Source organism: Misgurnus anguillicaudatus, chromosome 13 (genome assembly GCF_027580225.2).
Source record: "Misgurnus anguillicaudatus chromosome 13, ASM2758022v2, whole genome shotgun sequence".
In the NCBI taxonomy this organism is placed as follows: domain Eukaryota; kingdom Metazoa; phylum Chordata; class Actinopteri; order Cypriniformes; family Cobitidae; genus Misgurnus; species Misgurnus anguillicaudatus.
The window spans coordinates 28,193,569-28,220,195 of record NC_073349.2 but is presented as its reverse complement, the minus strand read 5'-3'; the positions used below and the strand labels follow the sequence as shown (position 1 = coordinate 28,220,195).

Genomic DNA, 26,627 nt, shown 5'->3' with positions numbered 1-26,627 from the left:
TTTCTCTTCACAGGCGTGCTGAAAGCAGAGGTAAGTTACACTTCGTTGACATATGTTGAAATCATACCTCACCCAACGCTCCTCCCGGAGGCGGTGGACTTACAGTGCCACGGCAGACAGGGCGTACGGGGCCGAACGCTTCCCTAGCTCTCCCCCTCCTATCTGGTTCCGGGGGTACTGAACAGGGGCGAACTCTTTGAAGAGGCTCCGCACGCAGGTGGTTAGTATGAATAGCTGCACACAACAATGGCCTTCGGCCCAAACAGAAAATACCAATAGGTTACTCACTCTGGTGCACAACGTGATTCACCACCGCCCTCTCTCAAGATCAGCGATGGTTAATGTGGTCACACTGAAGATCCTGATATTTGTTTCCCTTCACTTTCACTGGTCTAGCCTCAACGTGTTGGTATTCTCATACGGGGTCTCTGGGCTAAGGGCAACCTCTATCTCTAAAAGCACAGCACTGCACGCTTTAGTGTACATACACAAAATAAAGGTCAAGACTCACCCACAGCATCTCACACACACACTTCGTGAACTAAGGATATGGCCTGTTCAGTCTCAGGTCTCTCGTGTGGCTCGTCGGGCGTGGTTTTCAGCACAAAGGAAGAGATGTTTGGGGCTTATCAATGGATCTCCTGTCCGTTCCCACTACGCGTCGTTCGGCTCGCCCACGCTTCTTTCACCAATGGGGCCGAAGCTGTATAATAACACTCACAACACACTTCAAACAATTCCTCCTTCTCAAGGTTTGTATAATACTCCAGACGCTACTCACATATCAGCACATCAGTGATTCCATACTGTTTGTCCGTCTCATTCCAGTCACGTAGTGTATCGATCTCCTTTTCACCCAGTCACCTTCAATATGACTCTCTCCTAGCTGGAATTATTAACAGTCTTCCACTTCTTTCCCCAAGGGAATAGTTTCGTCATACACCAGCCTACAGAGCAGCCGAACAAAGCACCACAACAGGCACAACAGAGAAGCACACCGTTTGTGTTTTCAGGGCTCTTTTTATATCCAGCTCCTCCTCTTCAGTATCCTATCAGTGATCGCTTCGTTTATTATCCCCACCTGTATCTAATACGGGCTGATTTGTCTTCGGGGGAAACCCGGAAGTTCCGGTGTTTTCGCTTCCTTCCGGGCGGAACTCGTCGTCGGGTGGAACCCATCTTCCCTACTTTTTGTTCCGCCCTCACAAACCGTCACCTTGTGACATTAATATCTGCTAGTTTGAAAGCTGTTGGAATGTATCCTATTTCTAGGGATGAGTTAAAGATATTTAGTACCGGGGTTGACACTACAGGGAATACCTCTTTAAGTAATTTTGTGGGAACGGGGTCTAATATACAGGACGATGATTTGGATGATGTGACTAATTTAGAGAGCTCATCTATTGTAGTAGGTTTAAATGAATCAAGATGTTCATATGGTAATCTATTGTTAAATGAACTAATGGGTAGAGTGGTGGCTGCTTGGGTAGCTACGATGGAAGAAAACAAGCAACTATGGTTAATACAGATTGAAGAATAGTCGGGATGGTAACAATTCAGCCTTTCATCCCATCTAGAAAGATCAAAGATGATCTAAAATGATCTGCAAGTACAGTGTCAGTAAGAAGACTTCTGATTGAAGCTGAGCTGTTTGCAAGAAGCCCCCATAAAACACCATTGTTGAAAAACACATCAACTGGCCCAAAGAAAAATGGCGTAACATTTTGTGACCTGATGAGAGTAAAATTGTTCTCTTCGAGTCAAGTGGTTATGGGCAGAACCTCAGGTGACTCCCGGGTACTAAATTCAAGCCACAGTACACTATAAAGACAGTTAAATATGGTGGTGCAAAAATCATGGGATTGGGATGTTTTTCATACTACAGAGTTGGGCTTATTTATCTTATACAAGAGAAAAGGGATCAGTTTGAATACATCAAAATACTTGTTAAGATTATGTTGCCCTTGACCGCAGAGGAAATGCCCCTAAAATGGGTGTTTTAACAAGACAACAACCCCACATACACAAACAGGAGGGTAAAATCTTGGTTCCAGACAAAAAGGATTGAGGTTATTATGGAGTGTTGACCTCAATCCCCTGATCTCTACCCCATTGAAAACTTGTGGGGTGACAATAAAAATGCAATTTTTGTGACGTAAAACCTAAAAATGAACAGGAACTGTGGATCTTGGGGTAAAATAGCTGTTTCTGGGTGCCAGAAGTTGGTTGAGTTGATTTGACACAGATGTGCAGCAGATATAAACAACAATGGTTATGCAACTAAATATAAATAATTCAAAAGTTTAAAGTGTCTATAGAGAAAAATGTTGACACTGCTATTGTTTTTTTTATTTTTTTGAAAAGATTAATATTCATTTTATTTGCTTCCCTTTAAAAGAACAAGACAGAAGTGTAAACTGTGTTAATGCTTTGATTCGTAGTTGAATGTGTAATGTTTTCAAAAAAAATGTTTTGCACTTTATTCACTTTTATTAGTACACTGCTATTATTTTGAACACAACTGTATGTGTGAAACTATAGTAAATGACTGTTGTTAAGCAGCTGTTGCGTCACGCTCCCGTCCAGCAGATGGCGCAAACTCACCGCGTGTTACATAAAACAACAGAAGAAGAAGAAGAAGAAGAGAAGCTCACGAGCGGCATTAGTAAGTGTTGTGTTGTGTTGTTTTGCTTTTTATATGTGTGTTAATAATCTGTGTGTTATTTTTGTGGTGAACGGAGTTTTATTCTTGTTAATTGTAAATACTTTTGTTACCATACACTTTGTTTTCAGAGTGATTTTTGTAGTCAGGAAGATTTTGTTTCTTGATTTAACAAAGCTGCAGTCGTTTATTGAAATGAGGTTTTTGCGTGAATATAATAATGGTGATGTGTTTGTGTTCAGATATTCATCATGAGAGATCAGATGGATGTGATGTGCTGTAAATCAGTAGGAACTGATCTGTCCATGCTGGATATTGATGATTTGATGACAGAAATCTCTCAGCTGAAGAAAGAGGTGGCGTTACTGGAGTCAAAGCTCAGACAGAGAGATGAACTGAACACAAAGGTTTGTATAAATTAAAACTCTTATACACTCTTGTCATCATGATTGAGGTTTAAATGACACAGTGCTGGTCCAATAGTGAAAGTTCATTTGTTTTACTGTTTGTTATAATGTTATTTCCAGGATGTATCTGGTGTCTCTCTCTGTGGCTTTACTGATCAAACATCTACAGATCTTCTGGTTTCTGTCTGTAATGAAGACCAGAAGACATCAGTGAATCTGCTGGACTGTGGGATAGAAGTGAAACAAGAAGACACAGAAGCAGATGAAGGTGCTTTGATTTATTCAGGTATGTACAGTTTATCCTAAGACAATATTGGTCTTTGGTGGAGGTTGCTGAACATGTTCATACCGGGTGTGCCTCATAAGCCTTGAAAAGTGAAGCCTCTGGCTCTTTGATCGCCCCCTGGTGGCTGGCTGCAGTACAAGTCATAAACCCGCCCTCTCCATTCAAACAAATGGGACTCTGCTCTAAATAAAAAAATATTTACACTTCCAATAAAAGTTTCCGAAAGATAGTTTTAGTCCTTTTAAGTAGTTGTTATCACATTGATATATGTTCAAGTGTTCATTTTTGTGATAACTTTCATTTTAGCTAGTTATTTCATGCTATAGAAACAGGGCGTGTTATTAAGATTGGAGTCGTTCAATTGGTCACGCGAGCGTTTGGGCGGAAGTTTGATACCGCGGCTCCGCCTCTGGCTCCACGGACGATTCCTTCTGCTCATGCCCTGGCTCCAAACTGACGTTTTTACGTAACATGGCGGCGACCCTGGACGGACATTTTTGGCTTCAATTCATTACAATGGAGGGAGGCGACGTCGCGTCGTCCATCTTTTTTTACAGTCTATGGTTCATACACTCACACATTAAAAAGTACCTCACCCATGTAAACATAATGTTTATTAAATGTATTTAATATTTAAAAATGTCACTTAAACACAAAGTATGGAAAAATAAAAAAATGGTATATCCTCCTCCACGCTATATATAAAGGCTATGCATTTATCAGACACAGATATTATTTACTACTTGTCACTCTCGCTGTCATCATTTCTTGCCCTCTTAGCAAACAAGTATGGTTGATTATTCACTTGGCTTTCATTGCTTTGTAGGATATCCTTCTTTGGTAGACCTGATTATTCGACAAAGCTTGTTATATAATCATACCAATAACAACTTTACAATATAAAACTAAATTAAATTAGCAGCTTACTACTACACAATGTCATAAATAATAAATGTTGGCCAGTATTGACAAAATGTTTATAAAATGTATTTAATATTTAAAAATGTCACTTACACACAAAGTATGGTTAAAAACTGTTATAACCTCCTCCACGCTATATATAAAGGCTATGCATTTATCAGACACAGATATTATTTATTACTTAAATAATAAATGTTGGCCAGTATTGACATAAAAGACAGGAAAACTACAATTCCAGTTTCAAAAATGATCTGTATTATGTTTTTTTTACCGTGTCATATTGTTCATAATGATTTTCTTTTTTTTATTGCAGACCTGATGAAGGCAAAAGAAGAAATCACAAATGCAAGAGAACAGATAGATCAAGGTGATTTGATTTATTTATCTGCCTCTAATGTTTAACCATTAATGACAAAGACACAAACACAATTATAGTTGCAGAAGTTCTCAGTGCATTTTTTACTGTGTCATATTGTTCATAATGATTTTCTCTGTTCATTTTAGATCTGAAAGTAACAAAGGAGGAAATTTCACAACTCAATGAAATGGAGGAGAAACCTCATCATTTGATACCCAAAGAAGAATCTCTGAGCTGCTCGATTACTGTGAGGAATTTGTCATCTAAAAGAAACAACAAGCAAAGGGCAACAGCCAAGGATGCTCTTACTTGCCCTCAGTGTGGAGAGACCTTCACATATAAATCTGTACTTAATAAGCACATGAGACTTCACACTGGAGAAAAACCTTACAGATGTGATCAGTGTGGAAAAAGTTTCATTCGTAAGATTGAACTCAACAGGCACATGAGGATTCACACTAAAGAAAGGCCTTACAAATGTGATCAGTGTGGAAAGAACTTCAGGTATAAATGGCACCTTACTGACCACACGAAAATTCACACTGGAGAAAAGCCTTACAGATGTGATCATTGTGGAAAGAGTTTTCTTCGTAGGTTTAATCTCGACGTGCACATAAGAATTCACTCTGGAGAAAAACCTTACACATGTGATCAGTGTGGAAAGAGTTTCATTTGTAAGACTGACCTTAATCAGCACATAATAATTCACACTGGAGACAAACCTTACAGATGTGATCAGTGTGGAAAGAGTTATGGTCGTAAGAGCGATCTCAAAGGGCACTTGAGTATTCACACTAAAGAAAGGCCTTACAAATGTGATCATTGTGGAAAGAACTTCAAGTATAAATGGCACCTTAATGAACACACAAGAATTCACACTGGAGAAAAGCCTTACGGCTGTGATCAGTGTGGGAAAACCTTCAATAGAAAATCGCATTTAAGTAATCACACAAAAATTCACACTGGAGAAAAGCCTTACAGATGTGATCAATGTGGAATGAGTTTTCTTTGTAGGTTTAATCTCAACGTGCACATAAGAATTCACACTGGAGAAAAACCTTGCATCTGTGATCAGTGTGGAAAGAGTTTCTATCATAAGATTTATCTCAATAGGCACATGAAGATTCACACTAAACAAAGGCCTTAAAATGCCCCTACTACGGTGATTTTCATATTTGTAAAGTTCAGATGCAAAAACCACTAAACGCAACCTCGGTCAAAAATGAGATGATAATATTAACCGAATGCTTTTGGCATGTATTATACGTTCATCAATTAGTTTTGCTTCAAATGCGCTTAAAGGCACACTGCCAAACTTTTTGGCCACTAGGGGTCGCTAGACATGTATTTTTCATGCCTAGCACCCCTAGAGGCCACAAGCGCCGCAGCACTGTCGCAAAGGAAAAGAACTAGCCAACCTTAAAACTAAACTAAAAACTAAACCTTTAAAACGTTAAACGATCAACATTTTGAGGCATCAGGGAGAAACGCAGTCATGTTACAACTTTCTGATGAGGAACTCAGAAGCCATTTCTCAATCTTAAGGTTGCTGCCTCCGGATGTCGTATTTCTAAGCTGCATACGTCATCAAGACTGCCTTATTTCAGAATATTAACAATTATAAACTTGACTATTATACTTAGTTAATCGTAAATTGTTGCAGTATGCTCATGACTTGCGAATGTAATGCTCAGTTTACCTTAATAAACCAAGCTTGATGACGTATGCAGCCTGCATATTTGACCTCCGGAGGCTGCAGTCTTCCAATTGAGAAATGACCAGAAGTATTTCCTTGCCTTTTTCGAAACAAATATTGTTGCATCGTCCCTCTCTTCCTCGCCACCAGGATTTTCCGCAATGGCGCTCGTTTTCCTCTCTTTTGTGTCAAAATTGTCGCTCCGAATCCAAGTAAACCGATGTGTTCACGTCTGCCGCTTTGTAATATGTCACGTGAGTGACAGCGGAACGCAGCAAGTGAGGAAGAGAGAAATGCTCGGATCTAATTGGTGAATGAATAGGGTTTGGTTTTACACTGTTTAAGTTTGAGCAAGTTTGACTGACTGCTATAGCGTCCTGGATTGTAATGTAAATACCATAGACAGTAAAAGAAATGAAAAAAAACAAGCAATACGATTAATACCGATTGAAGAATAGTCAGGATGTAAAGATTCAGCCTTTCATCCCCTCTAGAAAGATCAAAGATGATCTAAAATGATCTGTAAGTACAGTGACAGTCAGAAGACATCTGATTGAAGCTGAGCTGTTTGCAAGAAGCCCCCATAAAGCACCATTGTTAAAAAACACATCAACTGGCCGAAAGAAAAATGGCGTAACATTTTCTGACGTGATGAGAGTAAAATTGTTCTCTTCGAGTCAAGTGGTTATCGGCAGAACCTCAGGCGACTCCCGGGTACTGAATTCAAGCCACAGTACACTATAAAGACAGTTAAACATGGTGGTGCAAAAATCATGGGATTGGGATGTTTTTCATACTACAGTGTTTGGCTTATTTATCTTATACAAGAGAAAAGGGATCAGTTTGAATACATCAAAATACTTGATAAGATTATGTTGCCCTTGACCGAAGAGGAAATGCCCCTAAAATGGGTGTTTCAACAAGACAACAACCCCACATACACAAACAGGAGGGTAAAATCTTGGTTCCAGACAAAAATGATTGAGGTTATTATGGAGTGTCCAGCTCAATCCCCTGATCTCTACCCTATTGAAAACTTGTGGGGTGACAATAAAAATGCAATTTTTGACGTAAAACCTAAAAATGAACAGGAACTGTGGATCTTGGGCTAAAATATCTGTTTCTGGGTGCCGGTTGTTTGAGTTGATTTGACACAGATGTGCAGCAGATATAAACAACAATGGTTATGCAACTAAATAATTCAATAGTTTAAAGCAAAGTTAAATCTTTTTAACGTTTTAAGTGTCTACAGAGAAAAATGTTGACACTGCCTTTTTTTTAACAGATTAATATTCATTTTATTTGTTTCCCTTTAAAAGAACAAGACAAACTTGTAAACTCTGTTAATGCTTTGATTTGTAATTGAATGTGTAATGTTTACAATACATTTGAAATATGAAAATAAACCATTTTTAAAAATTTTGCACTTTGTTCACTTTTATTACTACACTGCTATTATTTTATACACAACTGTATGTGTGTAACTATGGTAAATGACTGTTGTCAAGCAGCTGTTGCGTCATCCTCCCGTCCAGCAGATGGCGCAAACTCACCGCGTGTTACAAAAAACAACAGAAGAAGAAGCGCACAGTTCGAGCAGTAGTAAGTGTTGTGTTGTTTTTGCTTTTTATTTGTGTGTGAATAATGTGTGTGTTATCTTTGTGGTGAACGAAGTTTATTATTGCGTACTGTAAATACTTATTTTGTTACCATACACTTTGTTTCCAGAGTTATTTTGTAGTCAGGAAGATTTTGATTCTTGATTTAACAAAGCTGCAGTTTTTTTTTTTTTTTTTGAAATAATGTTTTTTGTGTGAATATTATAATGGTGATGTGCTTGTGTTCAGATGTTCATCATGAGAGATGAGATGGATGTGATGTGCTGTAAATCAGTAGGAACTGATCTGTCCATGCTGGATATTGATGATTTGATGACAGAAATCTCTCAGCTGAAGAAAGAGGTGGCGTTACTGGAGTCAAAGCTCAGACAGAGAGATGAACTCAACACAAAGGTTTGTATAAATTAAAACACTTAAACACTTTTTGTCATCATGATTGAGGTTTGTGTGTTCAGTGTTGATCCTATAGTGAAAGTACATCATCACAGTCTGTTTGTTATAATGTTATTTCCAGGATGTATCTGGTGTCTCTCTCTGTGGCTTTACTGATCAAACATCTACAGATCTTCTGGTTTCTGTCTGTAATGAAGATCAGAAGACATCAGTGAATCTGCTGGACTGTGGGATAGAAGTGAAACAAGAAGACACAGAAGCAGATGAAGGTTATGTGATTCATTCAGGTATGGTCTTTGGTGGAGGTTGCTGAACATTTTTATACACTCACACATTAAGAAGTACCTCACCCATTTAACCATAATGTTTATAAAATGTATTTAATATTTGAAGTTGTCACTTAAACACAAAGTATGGTTAAAAATGTTATAACCTCCTCCACGCTATATATAAAGGCTATGCATTTATCAGACACAGATATTATTTATTCCTTGTCACTCATGCTGTCGTCATTTCATGCCCTCTTAGCAAACAAGTATGGTTGTTTATTCACTTGGCTTTCATTGCTTTGTAGGATATCCTTATTTGGTAGACCTGATAATTAGACCAAGCTTGGTATATAATCATACCAATAACAATTTTACAATATAAAACTAAATAAAATTAGCAGCTAACTATAAGCTATGCATTTATCAGGCACAGATATTATTTATTACTTAAATAATAAATGTTGGCCAGTATTGACATAAAAGACAGGAAAACTACAATTGCAGTTTCAAAAATGATCAGTATTATGTTTTTTTACCCTGTCATATTGTTCATAATGATTTTCTTTTTTCATTTCAGACCTGATGAAGCCAAAAGAAGAAATCACATATGCAAGAGAACAGATAGATCAAGGTGATTTGATTTATTTATCTGCCTCTAATGTTTAACCAGTAACGACAAAGACACAAACACAAATATAGCTGCAAGCAGCGATGGCGGGCCCTCGCACGTTTTTTTACCGCTACACTGTGCTTCCGAGAAAACGATGCCAGTGGGCATGTGCATAAAGTGGGTAAATATCAGTGGACTATTTCATGTTGCTACTGACCCATTTAGGTACAGTAGGTAAAAGAAACCCCACATTTTAGACAAACGGGTGCCCTAGTCAGCCACTAAATAGACACGCCTTCATCTGACGTTTTTGTCAACACTTAACAGCCGACAACTCTGATGTGTGTGCCAAATTTAAATTTAATCTAAGCACGCCAAGAGTAAATATGCATGAAATAAAAGTAAAGTTTGATGCGTTGCCATGGGAACAGCATTGGAGATGTCAAAAATTCCTTCGCAATTTAGCATCTACAATGTCTCGCCATCATGTTGACCACTTTTGGTGTTAATCGCATGAATATCCTAAAAGGTGTATTTAAAAGAACATTGCATGGAACTGTCAAAAAATCCACCTTTGTGACTGACACACTTCCTGGCACCTGGTGGTGGCGCTATGCCCGGGAGTCACAATAGGCACATCAATGCGATCGGAATCTTCAGACAAACAAACACCCCGCGTGTCATCACAATAAGACCTTTTTTACCGTAGATAATAAACACTTTTTGTTTCTCTGATTTCGCCATGAATTTGTCGCCTCGCCATGACAGAACCGTTCAAGATGTCAAAAATCCCTTAGCAATTTATCATCTATAATGTCTCGGCATCATGTTGAACTTGTTGGGTGTCAATCGCATGAATCCTCTAGAAGGAGTATTTAAAAGTTCACAGCATATAACTGTCAGCTTTATGCTGGAAAATGAAAGCAAAGTTTGACGCGTTGCCATGGGAACAGCGTTTGAGATATAAAAAATCCCTTTTCGCAATTTAGCAAGTACAATGTCTCTGCATCATGATCACCACGTTTGGTGTCAATCCCATGAATCCCCTAGAAGGAGTATTTAAAAGTTTACCGCATGCATTTTTTAAACAATCCAAAATGGCCGACTTCCTGTTGGGTGGAGCTAAAATGTTTGAGGGCGAAAGTTGTTTGGGTCGATGAGATCTATATGCGTACCAACTCTCGTGCATGTGCGTACATGTTTGCCCGATCTGTGCACAAATTTTTGTTTTTGCATTACAGGGGGCGCTACAGAGCCCCCCTGCCACGCCCGTTACGCTGACGTCTCTGCCAATTTTCAATAGTTTTTGAGTATGTTAAGGCCCCCAAAATGTAAATTAAAAAAAAAAAAAAATCCGAGCAAAAGCAATAGGGCTTTGCACCTTTCGGTGCAGGCCTGCTCCTCAGTGCTCGGGCCCTAATTATAGTTGCAGAAGTTCTCAGTGCATTTTTTACCGTGTCAGATTCTTCATAATGATTTTCTCTGTTCATTTTTGATCTGAAAGTGCTAAAGGAGGAAATTTCACAACTCAATGAAATGGAGGAGAAACCTCATCATATGATACCCAAGGAAGAATCTTTGAGCTGCTCGATAACTGTGAGGAATTTGTCACCTAAAAGAAACAACAAGCAAAAGGCAACAGCCAAGGATGCTCTTATTTGCCCTCAGTGTGGAAAGACTTTCACATATAAATATATACTTAATAAGCACATGAGAGTTCACACTGGAGAAAAACCTTACAGATGTGATCAGTGTGGAAAAAGTTTCACGAATAAAAGCCACCTTAAGGAGCATACGAGAATCCACACTGGAGAAAAGCCTCACAGATGTGATCAATGTGGAAAGAATTTTCTTCGTAGGTTTAATCTCAACAAGCACATAAGAATTCACACTGGAGAAAAACCTTACACATGTGATCAGTGTGGAAAAACCTTCAATAGAAAATCGCATTTCAATGAGCACACAAAAATTCACACTGGAGAAAAGCCTTACAGATGTGATCAATGTGGAAAGAGTTTTATTCGTAGGTTTAATCTCAACTTGCACATAAGAATTCACACTGGAGAAAAACCTTATAGCTGTGATCAGTGTGAAAAGAGTTTCATTCACAAGACTTATCTCAATAGGCACATGAGGATTCACACTAAAGAAAGGCTTTAAAATACCCCTACTACGGTGATTTTCGTATTTGAAAAGTTCAGATGCAAAAACCACTAAACGCAACCTCGGTCAAAAATGAGATGATGATATTAACCGAATGCTTTTGGCATGTATTATACGTTCATCAAGTAGTTTTGCTTCAAATCTGCTTAATCCCAGCCTCAGACCATTCAGAAATACCAGTTTGTGGACCGAATTCATTAAGAGTCTGATAGAAATTTCATTTTTATAAGAAAACACATCAGGGCGGTTCTAGACCCTTTTTAGGGGGGACTTCAGCCACCCTGTCTGTCATCTTTGCCACCCTACAATTATTAAATTTATCAAAATATCAGATATACAGTTATGTTCAAAATAATAGCAGTGCAACATCAGTAACGTGATAAACCCCTGTTATCCGTAATAGTTTTATTTCTGCATTAGAAATGATTTACTTACAGATGTAGTAGTGTAATAGAAAAACAATAGACCCATTTGTCATGATATCCACACTACTTGTTATGAGTTATAGACTCGTTTATTAAAGGTGGCTTGATCAAAATAATGCTTTAAAATGGCAACAAAAACCCAAACACATGGAAGAAAATAAGCAATACGGTTAATACAGATTGAAGAATAGTCAGGATGTAAAGATTCAGCCTTTCATCCCCTTTAGAAAGATCAAAGATGATCTAAAATGATCTGTAAGTACAAAGACATCCGATTGAAGCTGAGCTGTTTGCAAGAAGCCCCCATAAAGCAACATTGTTGAAAAACACATCAACTGGCCGAAAGAAAAATGGCGTAACATTTTCTGACGTGATGAGAGTAAAATTGTTCTCTTCGAGTCAAGTGGTTATGGGCAGAACCTCAGGTGTTAAAGATGTTTAAAGACAGTTAAACATGGTGATGCAAAAAGCATGGGTTTGGGATGTTTTTCCATACTACCGTGTTGGGCTTATTTATCTTATACAAGAGAAAAGGGATCAGTTTGAATACATCAAAATACTTGTTAAGATTATGTTGCCCTTGACTGAAGAGGAAATGCCCCTAAAATGGGTGTTTCAACAAGACAAATCTGGTTCCAGACAAAAAGGATTGAGGTTATTATGGAGTGTCGAGCTCAATCCCCTGATCTCTACCCCATTGAAAAGTTGTGGGGTGACAATAAAAATGCAATTTTTGACGTAAAACCTAAAAATGAACAGGAACTGTGGATCTTGGACTAAAATATCTGTTTCTGGGTGCCAGAAGTTGGTTGAGTTGATTTGACACCACTGATCTATATAAATGACTGGATTGCTCATGACGTCACACTTGTGAAGCCACCGCGCCGCCATGTTGGTATACCCAAACGTTCTATTAAATCAATGGACGTTGTCAGATTTTAATGATAAAACATCACTTTACTTGTCTTCGTTTTTATATGTGAAGTTACCCTGTACATTATTACAACACAAACGTCCAAAGCATGTAAATAGTTATTTACTGAAAGTTGTACATTTTGCGTTTTAATCAGTTATTATACATTCATCTTTATTACAGTATCAGATCAGCAGACAGACCGCAGCATATTTAGTATTAATGACAATAAACGTGCTCATTCTGAAATCTAAATAAATAATCATGCATTGTACCGTATGTGCATGCAATAATTTGCTAGTTTTGTAATTATGTTATCTTAACTTACAAGTTACCTAAACTTATTTAGAGAAATAACGCTGACCATCACAGTGTAGCTGAATGTCAAAAAAAAAAACTATTTATACCGGTGTCATTAACAAATGCAACAGACACACTCACCTTAACGGTTTTTTATAAATCCATTATCCTGCCTGATTAAAACATAAACATTGCAAATAACACCAGAATTAACAAATAATTAACGTACACATATCCTAAAAATGAACCTTGTGTAACTGATATGCTGTAAAGGGGGTAAATTTTGATCATGATTTTGAATGGAAGTCAATGACGCTCTCTGCCGGTTGGGTATACCAAGATGGCGGCTCGATCTCTGTGCTGGCTTCACCTCACGCAGTTACGTCAAGCGTTCTATGCGCAATCCAGTCATTTATATAGATCAGTGTTTGAGACAGATGTGCAGCAGATATCAACAACAATGGTTATGCAACTAAATATTTTCTTCAGTTTTAAGTGTCTTCAGAGAAAAATGTTGACACTGCTATTGTTTTTTTTATTGTTTTTTTAACAGATTAATATTCATTTTATTTGCTTCCCTTTAAAAGAACAAGACAAAATTGTAAACTGTGTTAATGCTTTGATTTGTAGTTGAATGTGTAATGTTTTCAATACATTTGAAATAAACTGTTTTTAATTTTTTTTTGCACTTAATTCACTTTGATTAGTACACTGCTACTATTTTGAACACAACTGTATGTGTGTAACTATAGTGAATAACTGTTGATAAGCAGCTGTTGCGTCATCCTCCCGTCCATCAGATGGCGCAAACTCACCGCGCGTTATATAAAGCAACAGAAGAAGAAGAGAAGTGCACAGTTCTTGCAGTAGTAAGTGTTGTGTTGTGTTTGCTTTTTATATGTGTGTTAATAATCTGTGTGTTATCTTTGTGGTGAACGAAGTTTTATTCTTGCTCACTGTACATAGTTTTTTACTATATACTTTGTTTCCAGAGTTATTTTTGTAGTCAGGAAGGTTTTGTTTCTTAATTTAACAAAGCTGCAGTCGTTTATTGAAAATGTGTTTTTTTGTGTGAATATTATAATGGTGATGTGTTTGTGTTCAGATGTTCATCATGAGAGATCAGATGGATGTGATGTGCTGTAAATCAGTAGGAACTGATCTGTCCATGCTGGATATTGATGATTTGATGACAGAAATCTCTCAGCTGAAGAAAGAGGTGGCGTTACTGGAGTCAAAGCTCAGACAGAGAGATGAACTCAACACAAAGGTTTGTATAAATTAAAACACTTAAACACTCTTTATCATCACGATTGAGGTTTGTGTGTTCAGTGTTGATCCTATAGTGAAAGTACATCATCACAGTCTGTTTGTTTTAATGTTATTTTCAGGATGTATCTGGTGTCTCTCTCTGTGGCTTTACTGATCAAACATCTACAGATCTTCTGGTTTCTGTCTGTAATGAAGACCAGAAGACATCAGTGAATCTGCTGGACTGTGGGATAGAAGTGAAACAAGAAGACACAGAAGCAGATGAAGGTGATTTGATTTATTCAGGTATGGTCTTTGGTGGAGGTTGCTGAAAATTTTTATACACTCACACATTAAAAAGTACCTCACCCATTTAACCATAATGTTTATTAAATGTATTTAATATTTAAAAATGTCACTTAAACACAAAGTATGGCTAAAAATGTTATAACCTCATCCACGCTATATATAAAGGCTATGCATTTATCATACACAGATATAATTTATTATTTGTCACTCAACCTGTCATATTTTCTTGCCCTCTTAGCAAACAAGTATGGTTGTTTATTCACTTTTATTGCTTTGTAGGATATCCTTTTTTGGTATACCTGGGCCCGTATGTATAAAACATCTCAAAAATGCTCTTAAGAATAGTCTTAAGCTATGACTTAAGTGTCAAAAAATTCTTAGTAAGGAGTAGGACCAGTCCGAGAATAGGAGACGTTTATAAAGAAGCTGAAAGTAACTTTCAGTAAAGTGTAAGACTCATTCTTAAGTGCTGACTTAAGTGCCGCAAACTGAGGACTACAATGATTTCAAACTAAAATGGCCGCCCTTAAACTCTGAATCAGCCAAATTAGAATGCCGGCAATAGTATACAGTCACAGCAGCATGTGACACCATAAATTCATGAATCATGAAGACATTACAATTATATTAGTATTTTAATTTAAATTTGCTTCAAGAAATGTTTAACAATATTACAAATAAGTACATGCATTTATTTTACACGATTTTGCACTATTTTAATTAAGTTTCAACCTGTTAATGAAATATACAAACGTAATACTATTTAAAAAGTTTAAGATGATGAATCACATCATTTGATTTCACTCACAAGCTGTTTATAAAAAAGCCTAAAGTTTGCAAACACTTAGATAAAAAAATACTTTGATGATCAAGCCTGAACAAGATGATCAAGTTAAGTTGGATTTCTCAACTTAAAAACCATTATATTGTTTGCCATCTTTGTCACTTTCACCTTTGGCTTGCTCACTGCTAACATTATGGTTTGGGTCAGGGTTTTATACTCTATTTAATATCACTTTACATGTAATGGTGTTACTGCAATCTTGAACATACTAAACTTTTTTTGGGTTAATAATGCTATTGTAAATTTAATTGACATTTTATGGTATTTTATTTACCTGTCATAAACTGTAAAACGTAAAAGTAGCTCTACTTTAAAAAACTTCAATTGGTACCACCTATTATTTAAACATTTTTAATTATTTCACTTAAAATCAGAAAATTTAAGTTGATAAAACATCATATTTTTTAGGCCTTATCTGTAATTTTATCCAACTTTTTACAATGTAGACCTCTCCAGCTCTCTTAAATAATTTAGGAGCTGAGACCTAGCCTTAACACTTATGAGACTTTATAAATCACATTTATTCTTATGTCTTGGAATAAGAGTAAAATTATGTCATTCTTAAAATTTTGACACAGTTAAGACAAAAATGTTACTCTGAGTGGCTTTATACATATGGGCCCTGATTATTACACAAAGCTTGTTATATAATCATACCAATAACAATTTTACAATATAAAACTAAATTAAATTAGCAGCTTAATTGTGCTTTGTTCTGCTTTCACCTCACTCCAGTCTAAACTAAAAAAACCTTTACTTCATAATGTCATAAACAATAAATGTTGGCCAGTATTGACAAAATGTTTATAAAATGTATTTAATATTTAAAAATGTCACTTACACACAAAGTATGGTTAAAAACTGTTATAACCTCCTCCACACTATATATAAAGGCTATGCATTTATCAGACACAGATATTATTTATTACTTAAATGTTGGCCAGTATGACATAAAAGACAGGAAAACTACAATTCCAGTTTCAAAAATGATTGGTATTATGTTTTTTTACCGTGTCATATTGTTCATAATGATTTTCTTTTTTTCATTGTAGACCTGATGAAGCCAAAAGAAGAAATCACAAATTCAAGAGAACAGACAGATCAAGGTGATTTGATTTATTTATCTGCCTCTAATGTTTAACCAGTAATGACAAAGACACAAACACAATTATTGTTGCTGAAGTTCTCGGTGCATTTTTTACTGTGTCAGATTCTTCATAATGATTTTCTCTGTTCATTTTAGATCAGAAAGTGGTAAAGGAGGAAATTTCACAACTCAATGAAATGGAGGAGAAACCTCATCATTTGATACCCAAAGAAGAATCTCTGAGCTGCTCGATAACTGTGAGGAATTTGTCACCTAAAAGGAACAACAAGCAAAAGGCAACAACCAATGATGCTCTTACTTGCCCTCAGTGTGGAAAGACCTTCACATATAAATCTATACTTAATAATCACATGAGACTTCACACTGGAGAAAGACCTTACACATGTGATCAGTGTGGGAAAAGTTTCACGAATAAATGGCACCTTAATGAGCACAAGAGAATCCACACTGGAGAAAAGCCTCACAGATGTGATCAATGTGGAAAGAGTTTTCTTCGTAGGTTTAATCTCAACGTGCACATAAGAATTCACACTGGAGAAAAGCCTTAAAATGTCCCTACTACGTTGATTTTCGTATTTGAAAAGTTCAGATGCAAAAACCACTAAATGCTTGGTCAAAAGTGAGTTAATAATATAAAATAGTATTTGATGCGTTCGACTTTGCTCCTCAAACGTGACACCCAAATACAGCATTATAAGTCTTGAATGAGAAGTAAGAGTCAAACAAATGTTCGGTAGTGAACTAATTGTTTACAGTTTTTATGTTGCAATTCGGTCAGAAACGTCAAGAATGTGAGGCGAACAAATCGTTTTGGATTAAATGGCTTGGATATTCCATTTCCTTGGACTCTTGGGGATTTATGATCAATTTCTTTTGGACAATTTTACCAAAGTGGATAAAGGGAAAATTTTGAAGATAAGTAAACACACAGAAGTAAGAAAACAAGCAACTACGATAAGATTTAGCCTTTCATCCCCTCTAGAAAGATCAAAGATGATCAAAAATGATCTGTAAGTACAGTGACAGTGAGAAGACATCCGATTGAAGCTGAGCTGTTTGCAAGAAGCCCCCATAAAGAACCATTGTTGAAAAAAAGGCATGAGCAGAATCACATCAACACATAAATGGCCCAAAGAAAAATGGCTTAAGATGATGAGAATAAAATTGTTCTTTTTGCAATAAGCGTCTGGTCCGAATTTTACTTCCAGTTTCTGTTTGTTTAATAGTCTGACTAGTTGCTGAAACTGAACTCTTAAACAAATACCTTGTCGAAAATAACAATGTTTTGGGTTCCTATGTAATCTACGTGTTATTTTGCTTGTTATATAAATAAACTACTTTAAAAGGACTTTGTTGTTATTTATTCTTCGCAGAGTTTACCGGAACTTACGTGATGACACGAAAGCCGCGTGTTTTTGTTGTTACTGCTGAAACTGTCTATAAAGACAGTTAAACATGGTTGTGCAAAAATCATGGTATTGGGATGTTTTTCATACTACTGTGTATGTTGTATAGAGAAAAAGGATCAGTTTGAATACATCAGAAAATTTAATAAGATTATGTTGCCCTTGGCTGAAGAGGAAATGCCCCTCAAATGGGTGTTTCAACAAGACAACAACCACAAACACACAAGCAAGAGGGCAAAATCTTGGTTCCACACAAAAAGGATTGAGGTTATTATGGAGTGTCCAGCTCAATCCCCTGATCTCTACCCCATTGAAAACTTGTGGGGTGACAATAAAAATGCAGTTTTTGACGTAAAACCTAAAAATTAACAGGAACTGTGGCTCTTGGGGTAAAATATCTGTTTCTGGGTGCCAGAAGTTGGTTGGGTTGATTTGACACAGATGTGCAGCAAATATAAATAATTCAATAGTTTAAAGTGAAGTTAAATCTCAAGAAATTATTTCAGTTTATAAGGTTCTAAAGAGAAAAATGTTAACACTGCTATTTTTTTTTTAACATTAATATTCATTTTATTTGCTTCCCTTTAAAGAACAAGACAGACTAGTAAACTGTGTTAATGCTTTGATTCGTAGTTGAATGTGTAATGTTTTCAATACATTTGAAATAAACTCGGTTTTAAAACTTTTTTTGCACCTTATTCACTTTTATTAGTACACTGCTATTATTTTATACACAACTGTATGTGTGCAACAATGGTGAATAACTGTTGTCAAGCAGCTGTTGCGTCACGCTCCCGTCCAGCAGATGGCGCAAACTCACCGCGTGTTACATAAAACAACAGAAGAAGAAGAAGAAGAAGAGAAACTCGATACGAGCAGCAGTAAGTGTTGTGTTGTTTTTGCTTTTTATATGTGTGTTAATAATCTGTGTGTTATCTTTGTGGTGAACGAAGTTTTATTCTTGCTCACTGTACATAGTTTTTTACTATATACTTTGTTTCCAGAGTTATTTTTGTAGTCAGGAAGGTTTTGTTTCTTAATTTAACAAAGCTGCAGTCGTTTATTTAAATAATGTTTTTGTGTGAATATTATAATGGTGATGTGTTTGTGTTCAGATGTTCATCATGAGAGATCAGATGGATGTGATGTGCTGTAAATCAGTAGGAACTGATCTGTCCATGCTGGATATTGATGATTTGATGACAGAAATCTCTCAGCTGAAGAAAGAGGTGGCGTTACTGGAGTCAAAGCTCAGACAGAGAGATGAACTCAACACAAAGGTTTGTATAAATTAAAACACTTAAACACTCTTTGTCATCATGATTAAGGTTTGTGTGTTCAGTGTTGATCCTATTAAGAATGACGACATGCGTCACGGTAGCTTGCTGTCACGTGACAAATTGAGCCCGTCCACCATTTTGGGAGGGCACGCTAACGGTTGCCAGGAGCAACAGTGTATGAGCAATTCAAAGACGGAGCGGGAAAGAGCAGAAATTGCAATATAAATTTCGAGGAAAATTTAGCAGAAATGGAGAAGAATGCGGCAGAAGAAAAGGGTCCTTACAGGGAGAAGCTTACAACCAATGCCAAACAGAGATATTTAGAGAAGCTCGCGGATATTAAAAACGTCAATCCATACGAGGTGCCTGTAGCTGAGTGGAAGAGAGACCTAGACTCTTTACAACCTTGCACGTATTTGGAAATCGTTAATTACTTGGTTTTCGGCATCAGTTATTACACTATGCAAGAATTTTAAAGCCTGAAGTCATTGGAAAGCTACGAAACATTCTGCTGCGGCTGGGTGCGGGACTTGGTCATCTAACGTTACAGCCTCCAAATTGTGAAAAAAACCATTGTACTGCCAAATGTAAGTTGCTTCACCTTTAGTCAAGTCACTTTTATTTATATAGTGCTTTTTACAATCCAGATTATATCAAAGCAGCTTAACAGTAATTACAGGAAGATAACAAAGTTTGCTTCTGCTGTACAGCAGCTGTGGATCAAACAGTGATGTATCATCCAGCTCAGTTAAGTTCAAATGAAATAGTGTCTATATATATATATATATATACACACACACACACACACACATGTTTGTTAATGTGTTACATGCAGTGATGTACATTCTATGTCTTTGTAAAAGAGTACAAAAATAGTGTCAATGCAGGCAGATCAATTTTTTTATTGACTATAAGGTGAATATTATGTTGTATGAAAATGCAGAGAACACACTCTCATCGACTCGGAGATGCGGTCAAAAGTAATGTCCTTTCTTCTAACTGCAGCCACCCAAGAAATCCGACGAGACATGCTCTCCTTGAAACTTTTTCCATTTAGGGAAACGAAAAAACCATAACAAATGGTTCCTAGACTTTCCACGACAATCGTGGGAGACACTGGAGCAATTTTTACACAGCAGTGTTTTCCAGGCATTCTAAAATAGCGCGAAAACCTCCTCTACTACCAATACAAACAATGAACGAGTTTGGCGGGTTACCACCCAAAATGGTGGAAAGGGGAGGATGACATCTCCTCATTCTCAATAGTGAAAGTACATCATCACAACCTGTTTGTTTTAATGTTATTTTCAGGATGTATCTGGTGTCTCTCTCTGTGGCTTTACTGATCAAACATCTACAGATCTTCTGGTTTCTGTCTGTAATGAAGACCAGAAGACATCAGTGAATCTGCTGGACTGCGGGATAGAAGTGAAACAAGAAGACACAGAAGCAGATGAAGGTGATTTGATTTATTCAGGTATGTACAGTTTTTCCGAGACAAAATTGGTCTTTGGTGGTGGTTGATGAACATTTTGCACACACACATTAAAAGTACCTCACCTAGTGATGGGAGAAACAAAGCTTTTCGAAAGCTTCGAATCAATTGAACAATTGCTTCGAAAATTGATTCAGTTTTTCGAAGCAGCTCGAAACACCACACACGCTGGCGACCCCTGCTGGTCAAAATAGTGTAAAAGCAGATATGGCCAAACATTTTACATTTGTTTTTACAAAAGAATAGCAAGATTTTTATTGAAATATGTTTTAAAAATTATTTAACTTAATTAAGACATAGTTAAAAGTGTATTATGTGTTTTTAGTTTTGTTTAGGGCAAACAAATCATTAAAACTAACTACCCTTTTAATCAAGCACATTTTTGTCATTAAATTTGTCTATAAACAATAAATAGACAAAATGGCAGTGTTATTAGTCAGAAGGATAAATGTTATATGAACTTTCATAATAAAACTGACCTGAGTTCACCTAAACATATTAGACACTGGTCATGTGATCAACTCCCCCTAGTGGTGAACCATCAGATTTTCAAAACGTTTCAAAACAGTTATGACGTAATGAAGCCTCGTTTGCTAAAATTGCGTGACTTGGGCCAGTTTGAAACACGCTCCGAACCACTGATTCGAAACAAAAGATTTGTAAGTGTTTCGAAGTCTCATGAAGCAGTGCTTCGAAAACGACCATCACTAACCTCACCCTTGTAAACATAATGTTTATTAAATGTACGTTATATTTAAAAATGTCACTTAAACACAAAGTATGGCTAAAAATTGTATAACCTCCTCCACGCTGTATATAATGGCTATGCATTTATCAGACACAGATATTATACTTGTCACTCACGCTGTCATCATTTCTTGGCCTCTTGGCAAACAAGTATGGTTGTTTATTCACTTGGCTTTCATTGCTTTGTAGAATATCCTTCTTTGGTGGACCTGATTATTAGACCAAGCTTGTTATATAATCATACCAATAACATTTTTTACACTATAAAACTAAATTAAATTAGCAGCTAACTTGTTCTGGGTTCTGGTTTTACCTCACTCCAGTCTAAACTAAAAAAAAAAACCTTTACTACAAAATGTCATAAATAATAAATGTTGGCCAGTATTGATATAAAAGACAGGAAAATTGCAGTTTCAGAAATGATCGGTGTTATGTTTTTTACTGTCGTATTGTTCATAATGATTTTCTCTGTTCATTTCAGATCTAAAAGTGGTAAAGGTGGAAATTTCACAACTCAATGAAATGGAGGAGAAACCTCATCATTTGATACCCAAAGAAGAATCTCTGAGCTGCTCGATTACTGTGAGGAATTTGTCACCTAAAAGCAAAAAAAAGCAAAAGGCAACAGCCAAGGATGCTCTTACTTGCCCTCAGTGCGGAAAGACCTTCACATATAAATATATACTTAATAAGCACATGAGAGTCCACACTGGAGAAAAACCTCACAGCTGTGATCAGTGTGGAAAAAGTTTCACAAATAAGAGTTACCTTAATGAGCACAAGAGAATCCACACTGGAGAAAAGCCCTACAGCTGTGATCAGTGTGAAAAAAACTTCATTCGCAGATCTTGCCTTATTGTTCACAAGAGAAGTCACACTGGAGAAAAACCTCACAGATGTGATCAGTGTGGAAAAACCTTCATTCGCAGATCTTGCCTTATTGTTCACAAGAAAAGTCACGCTGGAGAAAAACCTCACAGATGTGATCAGTGTGGAAATACCTTCATGGATAAATGGCATTTAAGTGAGCACATAAAAATTCACACTGGAGAAAAACCTTACAAATGTGATCAATGTGGAAAGCGTTTTATTCGTAGGTTCGATCTCACCGGGCACATAAGAATTCACACTGGAGAAAAACCTTACAGCTGTGATCAGTGTGAAAAGAGTTTCATTCGTAAGACTGACCTTAAAATGCACGTGAAAATTCACACTGGTGAAAAATCTTACAGCTGTGATCACTGTGGAGAGAACTTTATGAATAAATCTCACTTAAATGAGCACACAAGAATTCACACTAGAGAAAAATCTCACAGCTGTGACCAGTGTGGCAAGAGCTTCATTCGCAAATTCGAACTCAACAGGCACATGAGTGTCCACACTGGAGAAAGACCTTTTAGATGTGACAAATGTAGAAAGAGCTTCATTCGTAAGATTGATCTCAACAGCCACAAGAGAAAACACACTAAAGAAAGGCCTTAAAATGCCCCTACTACGGTGATTTTTGTATTTGAAAAGTTCAGATGCAAAAACCACTAAAAGCCATCTCTGTCAAAAATGAGATGATAATATTAACCGAATGCTGTTGGCACATATTATACGTCCATCAAATACTTTTGCTTCAAATTCGCTTAATCCCAGCCTCATGCCATTCAAAAATACCAGTTTGTTGACAGAATTCATCTGATAGAAATTTCATTTTTATAAGAAAACACATCAGGGCAGTTCTAGACCCTTCAGCCACCCTGTCTGTCATCTTGGCCACCCTACTATTATTAAATCTATCAAACTATCAGATATATTTTTCAGAAGTTTTATTTCAAAATTAAAATAAAAACCGGACTTGCTCTGCCAGAAATGTTATTCAACCTTTCTTCAAGACATTGGTTCAAAACGAACATTAAAATCAACAAAAAATGGGTTACTGAGCACAAAATCAAGGGTCTGCCACAGCCATCCCAGTTCCCTGACCTGAACCTTACAGAAAATTATTGAAGTGAACTGAAAACAGCAACTTTTGAACGGAAAAAAATGGAAAAAAAATCTGTATGCAGAAAATTCTGTATGCAGGAATAATAGAAGATCACCCGTCATGAATTCTTTAACCTTATCAGACATTATAAGAGAAGACTCTGAATTTCCTTGCAAATGGAGGTGGCAAAAAGGTTTAAATAAAGGGGTGCCAATAATTAGGTCCATTGTGTATTAGAGAAAAACATTTATCTCATCATCTAATTTCCCTTACTTTCAATTGTTTTACTTTGTGATTTTTTTTTGTATGTAAGCTTAAAAACGTAGATTATTAAACTTTGTTAAAAAAAAATGCTGTGTGCATCTGTAGTGTCTTACTTTAAATGCTGTTGAGTACAATGACAGCAAACAGGTGGAGAAAGAGTTAGAGAGTTAGAGAGTCTGAAGGCATCAGCGACAGGTAAAAGATAATGAATAAAGTTAATGTAGCAGTTTCGTAGTCATGATACAGGTTATAAGCCCCTAAAATAAACATCATTGCATTATTTACTCACCTTTATGTTGTTCCAAACATAACCACTTTTAATTTTCCAATTAGGAATTAAAGGGGTCATGAATAATTTCATGTTTAATCAGTGCAGGTTAATGTTAGTTAGTTTATGAATTAGAATTGTCCCCTACAGGTCGCTATGCAGGACGCAAGACTAAAACTTGTTTGAGGGCAAAATACCAGTGAAATCAATAAGCCAAATCAATCACGCACAACATCCTTGTCGCATTTTACGGCACAATGCACAGCCTAAGGCCATCATTAATTTTGTAAAAATTATATTATGGGAGAAAATGTTGATTATTTAGTGATGTATATAGGGTAGGCATAGTAAAAAAATGCTTTTGCCTACAGATTATTTGGTCATGTATATATAAATTATTTTTTTGTTTGTTTATTATGAAACATGCAGGTGAAGACCAAAATAAAATTGCTCTATTTTCAGGCACTAAATCTATACCATTTTGAGACACCAGAAGAATGAACTAAAATGTGTTACAATATAAAAAATGAACTTGGGTACTGGGGTATGGATCGAATCGATGTGTGCCCATATTTATGTAACGTAAATGAAAATAAAATAAAACGGAAACCACTCAATTCAATGATAAAATCTACTAATAACTAAAAGCATAACTTTTTGCATTTTAAGGACATACATATATTTAGAATAAAATGTTTTCTGTGGTTTGACTGCAATTTTTTTAATCATGAAGAAATGTCCAATAAATTGAGTAAAATCATTAAAGAAACAAAATTTTAACCAAACAATTAAAGGAATAAGCTAAAAATAACTTTGTCAATCTAACAATGAAATGGGCAGTCATATTTACTGTTTATTACTTTATTATTAAAACACTTTAAAGAGCAACTATGATCCGATTCAAGATTTTACATTTTATTTGGTGTGTAAGTGTGTATTAGTAGGCTACATGTTAACGAAATGCAAAAGTAAACGATGAGGCAAGTTTACGTCTCCAACGTAAATATGCTTAGAAATTACTGTATGCTATGAAACAAACTTGAGTTCGATTCAATTGAAACAAACAAGACGGGTGTGAATGCGCTTAGAAGTTTTAGGATGTTTTGTCAAGTTGCTTCTGTAATACCACTTTCCTATCTGCAGTTAAGATAATGCACTTGGGGATTAATAGCTTGTCTTAAATGAGGTCCTAACTAAAATTACTATGGTAACTAAACAGTTAAGATAAGATTTTAAAGTTAAGATTTTTCTGTTTTATGCCTCCTGGTGTGCTGTAGACGTGCACGTGCAGATTTCACATGTAAACCGCGCGAATCCTGCATGTGCTCTTCATTTATTCACCTGACTGAACTTTTAACTAAAACACAAACTCTGTTAACGGTTTCTCTTTAAATAAATATACAGTGTTGGATACTTCTCCTGGTTGCCTCCATATGATAACTGTGGTAAATCCCTTTTTGTACAGTCTATGGGTAAATCGTAGGGATGTGTGTGTAACTATGGTAAATGACTGTTGTCAAGCAGCTGTTGCGTCACGCTCCCGTCCAGCAGATGGCGCAAACTCACCGCTTGTTACATAAAACAACAGATGAAGAGAAGCTCACACTCACAATTCAAGCAGCAGTAAGTCTTGTGTTGTTTATGCTTTTTAATATTTGTATGAATGTAATGTTTGTGTTATCTTTTTTTGTGGTAAACTAAGTGTTATTCTACCTTACTGTAAATTGCTGTGTTTTACCAGACAGTTTCTAGAATTGTATTTCTGTAGTCAGTAAGGTTCTGTTTCTTGATTTAACAAAGCTGCAGTCGTTTATTGAAATGATGTTTTTGTGTCAATATTATAATGGTGATGTTGTTTTGTGTTCAGATGTTCATCATGAGAGATCAGATGGATGTGATGTGCTGTAAATCAGTAGGAACTGATCTGTCCATGCTGGATATTGATGATTTGATGACAGAAATCTCTCAGCTGAAGAAAGAGGTGGCGTTACTGGAGTCAAAGCTCAGACAGAGAGATGAACTCAACACAAAGGTTTGTATAAAAAACACTTAAACACTCTCTGTCATCATTATTAAGGTTTGTGTGTTCAGTGTTGATGCTGTAGTGAAAGTACATCATCACAGTCTGTTTGTTATAATGTTATTTCCAGGATGTATCTGGTGTCTCTCTCTGTGGCTTTACTGATCAAACATCTACAGATCTTCTGGTTTCTGTTTGTAATGAAGACCAGAAGACATCAGTGAATCTGCTGGACTGTGAGATAAAAGTGAAACAAGAAGACACAGAAGCAGGTCAAGGCGATTTGATTTATTCAGGTATGTACAGGGATTTTCCTGTGTCAAAATTGACATTGCATGGTTCATTAACACGGGGCGTCAGCATTAACGCTTCTGATTTACTTTGAATCAGCAAAGCCACTGGTGTGTTTCAGTGACATTCTCATAGGGTTCGATAAGTTTCAGCTTTAAATGTGTACCAGAGGTTGACCCAAAATATTTTAAAAGGAGCGTCTGAACTTTAAATGATGCAAATCTATGAGTTTGACACCCTATATCCATTTGTTGCACTCTCCTCTCTTCTCCTCATTTGCGATGCGACGTTTGGCTGTCACTCGCGTGACGCGAAACAAAGCGGCAAACATATACACATCGGTTTACTTG

At 36.4% G+C, this 26,627-nt stretch overlaps 2 protein-coding genes across 2 annotated transcripts in view; both read left to right on the top strand.

Annotated features, from left to right (window-relative positions):
* Positions 1-14,093, top strand: part of LOC129430940 (uncharacterized) — a 34,163-nt gene extending 20,070 nt beyond the window's left edge. The window contains exons 4-11 of the mRNA XM_073874836.1: positions 2,905-2,949; positions 3,190-3,355; positions 4,494-4,643; positions 4,781-5,775; positions 8,178-8,222; positions 8,464-8,629; positions 9,189-9,242; positions 10,726-14,093. Of these exons, the coding sequence (XP_073730937.1) occupies positions 2,905-2,949; positions 3,190-3,355; positions 4,494-4,643; positions 4,781-5,775; positions 8,178-8,222; positions 8,464-8,629; positions 9,189-9,242; positions 10,726-11,381 (2,277 nt within the window). The 3' untranslated portion in view covers positions 11,382-14,093. The remainder of the gene's footprint in view (positions 1-2,904; positions 2,950-3,189; positions 3,356-4,493; positions 4,644-4,780; positions 5,776-8,177; positions 8,223-8,463; positions 8,630-9,188; positions 9,243-10,725) is intronic.
* A 5,375-nt stretch (positions 14,094-19,468) lies between these two features.
* LOC141369253 (uncharacterized) lies at positions 19,469-23,325 on the top strand. The gene is made up of 3 exons (XM_073874835.1): positions 19,469-19,582; positions 20,532-20,697; positions 21,944-23,325. Exons 1-3 carry the CDS (start codon positions 19,469-19,471, stop codon positions 22,942-22,944), a joined length of 1,281 nt encoding a protein of 426 aa, XP_073730936.1. The 3' UTR covers positions 22,945-23,325.
* The last annotated feature ends 3,302 nt before the right edge of the window (positions 23,326-26,627 follow it).